We start from the raw sequence: 6,327 nt of genomic DNA, 5'->3' as shown, positions 1-6,327 counted from the left end.
AAGATTGTACTCATTCGATATTTGAAACAATCATTGTTTGATATCTCAAACATCTATCATATGAAATAAAAATATATATGATGGTTATAGACGAAGATAAATATTAAATTGTAAGTTGATATGTAAACATTACATTTGTCATTATTTTTTTGAATAGTTATCAAAATAAGCACAATTCAACTGATATAAAACATGTATTATTAACTTTGAAGTTGAAGATTCGATTTTTCCACTTTACATAATGTCATACGTAAATACGTAGAAACATTACTTGAACATTTCACTTGAGTCAACCAAGTGTTTGAGGGACTAATCTACGCATCCAAATATGTTAACAAATCAAATATTAAAGGATGCTTTAACTTTTCATTATTAAATTGTAACAATTTTATAGTAAATGAGTGAGAACTAAAGGACATCAAAGATTAAAAACTATATTGTGAACCACCTAAAATATTATTGACAATTTTCTATATTTAAAAAAAAATACATATTTATAAATATTAAAGGAAACAAAAAGAGTTATCCTTGCAATTTTCTCCCAGAAAAGAATGTCCATACATTGTGTGAGGCCCAATTGCATTGGAATATGATGGGCTTAGTTTTCCAACATATAAAGGCCCACTTGTCTAAAGGTCCAGGCCCATTGATTATTGCTTGAAGAAAAAGGCCCATTAAATAATTAGTGCATGGTCATTTATTCCGAAATAATAATTACTTTTCGTTGCCCCTTTTTCTAACCTATCGATTCCACAAGGCTTCAAGTTTTCCTCTTTATTCCCTTGGTTCCGTCTTTTATCTTCTTAGATTCTTCTTCTTCTTCTTCTTCAGGTGTTCCATTTCCTTCACTCTTCGATCAGATCCTTGCTAGCTGGTTGCAATTAACCATTTTTATTCATCTATGACGCTCGGTTCAGGAGGCTCGAGTGTTGTCGGTCAGTCTTTTTGATCTGTTCGTCGAAATTTCGATTGATCTCATGCTTTCTCTTTCACATCCTTCATTTTTTTGGCTGATTTAACTATTTCATCTGTATTTTTATTGATCGTCGATGGGTTTGTGTTAATTGTTCAATACTTCTATCTTTATTTGACCCCTTTGCTAATTTCTGTGCGTTGCATTCTCCGCCGTTGATGTACTTTCTTCTGTTACTCCGATTTGCTGTATGTGTTCTATGAGATTTGGTTTCCTGTAAAATATAAATGCTATACTTGATTTTGTAGGTTAGATTAATTTTATATGAAATTAATGGTTGGACCTTCATGATTGAACTCGGCTCACTTTGTTGTGAATGATCTTTTTGGCTTATTTTGGATGGATGTCTGCTACATCGTTTTTCTGGGGGGAGGGTTTGGCTACTGGCTATTGGTTACATGTGCTTTGTGAAATAGCAACTCTGGGTTGATGAATCACAGTTTTCTTTGTTGTATGCATACTTGTATCTCTCGGCTGTTCATTACATGTAATCTTAGTGTTTTTCTAATGATACGATTTTTATTTGAAGCCTGTAACGTCTCGTGCTACATCATCGTATACTTTGGCTAGGTTTTCTTTAATCCAATTTGTAATCATGAATTCAAGATGAACTGATCGACAAATATAAACTTAAACTAGGAGGAGAATGGTCTACTTTTAACTGTTCCAGATTTTTGTTTACCACATACATACTGTACTTTCAAAGACTTTTGAGGCTCGGGATGGAGATTTCCTTTGGATGAGGCTCAAATGAACTCTATAAACAAAAATGTAAAGAATGAGTGAATCATGTCTGGCTCAAATGATGATGATACTAAGAATGACATTTAGAATCTTTATTTATGTTTAGTAATACTTGTTAATGTAGTTTTATGGTTTTTATCGATGCTTTTGTATTTAGATTGATGCTTATCATTTGTACTACTTTGAGGTTTGTGCCTCGCCTCTTTAGAAGAAAAAGCCTCGAGACTGCTTTCTACTTCTATAACATTGTTTAGATATCCCTTAAGCTTTAGACTTGGAAAGATTACCTCAAGCTCCTTATCTTTCGAGGTTGAACAATAGGATTTGCAAGTATCAGAACATGCTTTTATGCTGATATACAAGTGTTCACTGAAAATTATGCTGTTTTCTTAAAATGAAAATAGTTAATCTACACATACATTAGGATGTTAATTGTTTTTCTGCAAATTCTCATTTTAGGCTGATATGTGGTTGGGAGATTGTCCTAGTTTCTTTATCCCTAATTTTTTGGACAATGATGTCTCCTAGGCATCTTTAATGAGAGGCAATATGCATAGAACCTTCATCGCTTGAGTGATCAGGTCATTGGGGTGCACAGAATAAGTTGCACATTTTGGGTTGACATTTGCACCCGTAAATATGAGTTTGTGGCAACCAATGTGAATGCTTTACTGAAGAGAGTTCAGTAGTCTGCCCTTATTTTCCCTCTTTGATAGCAAACAAGGCACATGCTTTCCACATATTTTGACTTCTGCCTTGTCTGTTGTTCTCCATCTTGTTACTGAGCTCATCCTTCGTCCTAAAGTTATAGGGTCTCCGCCCACCCCACCATTTCCTAATATTACATCGCTTTCCTTTTCTTTTCCCACATTTTCTTAATTTTTTACGTTCTCCTTTCTAATTCAATGCTTCTTCTTCCTTCTTCACTTATTTCTTATCTAGCACTATGAAAATACTGCTGCTAATGAACAGTATTTCTTATCTGACAGACAAGTGGTTCTTTCCACTTGAAAGATTAGGAATTAAAAAAAAAACAAAAAACAAAAGAAAACAAGACAAAACATGGCTCCATTCTCTCTGTGTTGGGTTGTGTTTCTGAGGTGTTTTTTCCCCTTAATTTTTTATTTTGTATAAACATATGAAAATCTGTTCCTTAATTTGATTAATAGAGAGTACAGGCACAATTTTCTTGGTTTTGTAGAACTTCACAACAAGAAACTCCATACATAAATATGGTGGTGCTTGATATGAATAATCAGTGAGAGCTTCAATATTGCAATATATATATTCCTTGGATCAAACCTTAATTTGAGCAGAGTCAAAGTTCAAGTGTACAAAACTAAGACTAAGGTGTATGAAGGGAGTTGGATCTGGGTGGAAACTATAGATGTAACCAGATGCATGTGAACTATGGTTGTAGTTTGAATATATATTTAATTTGGAACTCGATTGTTTGAGTTTACATCCATGCCTAGGAATTTCCAGACAATTACTATCAGTCACAGATTCTTGTGAAGGTAGGTCAGTGGTAACTAAGCTGAACAAATTGTGAAACAATTTTGATTTGCTGTGTATGACGTGTTTCAAGATAGGCACAAGCTAACTTAATGAGCAGTTGCTTCCTTAAACTTTCTGGCTTATTTTGTTGGGCTGTTAGTTTTTGGCATATGCTGGAATGCTAGGCAATTGGTTGGATGAGAGCTGTCAAATGGTAATATTAGCATAATCTTTGCCTCAAGGTCAAGGTGATTTCTAAGGGGGCAAGTAATATTAACTGTTATCTGCTGGCATCTGGGTGAGTTAGTAGATATATGGAATAGTTGAAGGTTATCAGAATGGTTGGACAGATTAGGAGGTGATTATAAAAACAAATGGAGCGGAAGCAGGATGGGCAGGGCTGATGATGATTACTCCAAATAGGTTGAAATTAGGAGAACAAGGGGATAACTCTCAAATTTCATCCTTCTGTTTTCTATCTTTTCTTCATTTAAGTAATTTGGTTCATCGATGTGATAGCATATGAAGCTTTTGATACAGGAGATGGTTTTTAGAGCACCCTAATGAACATAGGAGAAATGTCTGAAGGGGCATTCTTGAATATTTTAGTACAATTATCAATATGATTATACTTCTCTCTGAATAAAATTAATTGACATCAAGTGATTTTAAACCAGTCGGTTGGTTCCACTCTTTTTTCTATGTTGCTCCTTGAGAGGGCAAATCTATTAAATCATTTGTACATTGCAGATTGTAGAGTTGAATATGACGTTGATGCCTCGCCAATGGCAGAACTTAAGCATCTTCTAAGTGTTTGCTTTCCATCACAGTTCCTAGGAACTTCAGGTTGCTGGAGGAACTTGAACGTGGAGAAAAGGGCATTGGCGATGGTACTGTGAGCTATGGAATGGATGATGGAGATGACATTTATATGCGTTCGTGGACTGGCACCATTATTGGTCCACACAATGTAATGGCTTCCGCCCTTCTTTTCAGACTTTTAATTTAATGGTTTTCTCGTGAAGAAAATGTGAAAATTTGTAATTATCAAAAGAAAAAAAAATCATTGACAATCGTTGGTAACTACAAGCACCATTCCTGCTCTTTCCCAATCTAATTAGCATAACACGGCTTTCTTCTTGAAGTTTGGAGAAGAGATCTTATTTTTAAAAGCTTTGTATGAACAACTTGAAGGGTCAGATTCTGTAAATGGTTGAACAATAAGTGCTGTAGGTGTCTTAAGCAGAAAATTGGCAGTCTACCTTATTTTACAATTCCTATTTTATGGCGACACATACAGTGCAGTAAAAATTCATCATGCTTCTTTTCTCCTTGCAGACGGTACATGAAGGTAGAATTTATCAGTTGAAGCTGTTCTGTGATAAAGATTACCCTGATAAGCCACCAAGTGTTCGTTTTCATTCAAGAGTGAACATGACATGCGTGAACCATGAAACTGGAGTGGTATCTCTGATTCCATTTACATAGTTGACAATAAGAATCTCTTAATACATTTTTATTAAATTAAAAGTTGATATTTGAAAGAAAGAACAAAATTTAAGTGTAATATAAAGATATAATTGCATATTAAACTTTTTCAGAAATTTAGCACAGATAGCAGCAAGTTCACCAACATGTTATCCCTTGCCTACTTAGAGATGATTATATGAACTGATCTTGACCTTCTCCACGGTGCTGATTATGTTTTGTTACATAATGATTAATTTCCAACAGGTTGAGTCAAAGAAATTTGGACTTCTTGCAAATTGGCAGAGAGAGTACACCATGGAGGATATACTCACACAGCTGAAAAAGGAAATGGCAGCCCCACATAACCGAAAGCTGGTCCAACCTCCAGAAGGCACCTACTTCTAGTTCCAAGATCATGTACACATGATCATATGGTGTGCAATATGCAAATATAGTTTGCAATGCTGTGTAATCCTGTGGAAGTTGAGCACATTCCAGGAAAGAACCAAATTCTTGATGATGATTTGCATTGCTTCATCGTTGATCAATAGTCTTTTCCTTGTCAATCTGTGTTAAGGGATGGTCTTTTAATGATGGAAATGTGTTGAATACAAATTTACCCAATAGTATTATCTAATTTGAGCGTTGGTTGTTTGCTGCAATACTCTCTCTCTCTCAGAACATTTGTTGATTGGGGATTATTAGGAACCCTTTTGTTGAAAGCTTTGCAGGAGAGTGATGCCTCAACTATTCAATTTTGCTTTAATGTCCCCAGCTTCATTGGAGTTAATGTACTTTTCATTCTGGAAGTTAGACTTGGAAGTAACCATTTTAGGATAAACAGGGACGTCTCTTGAAGTTCTGGCGATGAACTTCTTACAGTCCGGTCAATTTGGAATTTAAAATCCAACGTCCACAATTCATAGCCTTTCAAGGAACATTTCTCGAGTCGGTATGGCTTCAACTTTTACATGTATGGTTCTCTCTTTGATTAATGTAAATACCTCATTTAATTGCTACCATAATCTTACTAGATTCCAGTCAAATCTAAATAGTCATTTGATTCTTGTGCAATAAATTTCTTCTATCCATTGCTCTGAACTCTTTAACTAGGGTATCATATCATAACTATTCCGTTGTCAGCCTATTATCTTCTGTCAATGGACTGTAGGAGGTGCTGACTTGAATGAAATGTTATTGTGTTCATCTCTTTTGCTTCAAAGCCTTTCATTTACATCAGAGGTAGAAGGAGATAGGTTGACGTCAATAAGTTTCAGTTTTGACTCGACAAGAATCTTGACAGGTTGGCACCGTGATCCTTTCCTCTACCGAAAAGATATAACTTTCAGTTATCTTCTTTTCTTCCATTGTGTGCATTAGAATGAGGAGAAATTTGGTAACACAAACGCCCAAAAGAAATAGCATATTTGACTAGAAGCTTTTAAGCTACAAGTTAAGTTCTCATGTCAATCAGAATAGAGTCCAAAGAAAAGTGACATTGGACCGTAGAATACTGCAAACTGATGCAGTGTAGGGTACCCCCACCAAGCTGTAATTTGTTTTCTACCCTTATGGTTTCAATTGCTTACTGAATCTTGTTATTAGGATTTTCCTTTTATTAGGATGATAAGGAAATATACACC

General features: G+C 35.0%; 1 protein-coding gene across 1 annotated transcript; it reads left to right on the top strand.

Annotated features, from left to right (window-relative positions):
- The first annotated feature begins 729 nt into the window (after positions 1-729).
- Positions 730-5,346, top strand: LOC120090442 (ubiquitin-conjugating enzyme E2 variant 1C). The gene is made up of 4 exons (XM_039048109.1): positions 730-935; positions 4,045-4,184; positions 4,553-4,678; positions 4,949-5,346. Exons 1-4 carry the CDS (start codon positions 902-904, stop codon positions 5,087-5,089), a joined length of 441 nt encoding a protein of 146 aa, XP_038904037.1. The 5' UTR covers positions 730-901; the 3' UTR covers positions 5,090-5,346.
- The last annotated feature ends 981 nt before the right edge of the window (positions 5,347-6,327 follow it).

This window comes from Benincasa hispida, chromosome 11 (genome assembly GCF_009727055.1).
Source record: "Benincasa hispida cultivar B227 chromosome 11, ASM972705v1, whole genome shotgun sequence".
In the NCBI taxonomy this organism is placed as follows: domain Eukaryota; kingdom Viridiplantae; phylum Streptophyta; class Magnoliopsida; order Cucurbitales; family Cucurbitaceae; genus Benincasa; species Benincasa hispida.
The sequence above is the reverse complement of the archived record's forward strand: the minus strand, read 5'-3'. Positions and strand labels throughout refer to the sequence as shown.

What these genes read in the sequence shown, in the direction of transcription:
- LOC120090442 (XM_039048109.1), top strand. Translation starts at nt 902, where the DNA reads ATGACGCTCGGTTCAGGAGGCTCGAGTGTTGTCG. An exon ending in CCATTATTGGTCCACACAAT is followed by an intron (nt 4,185 to 4,552) that starts GTAATGGCTTCC and finishes TTCTCCTTGCAG; the next exon opens with ACGGTACATGAAGGTAGAAT. An exon ending in TGAACCATGAAACTGGAGTG is followed by an intron (nt 4,679 to 4,948) that starts GTATCTCTGATT and finishes AATTTCCAACAG; the next exon opens with GTTGAGTCAAAGAAATTTGG.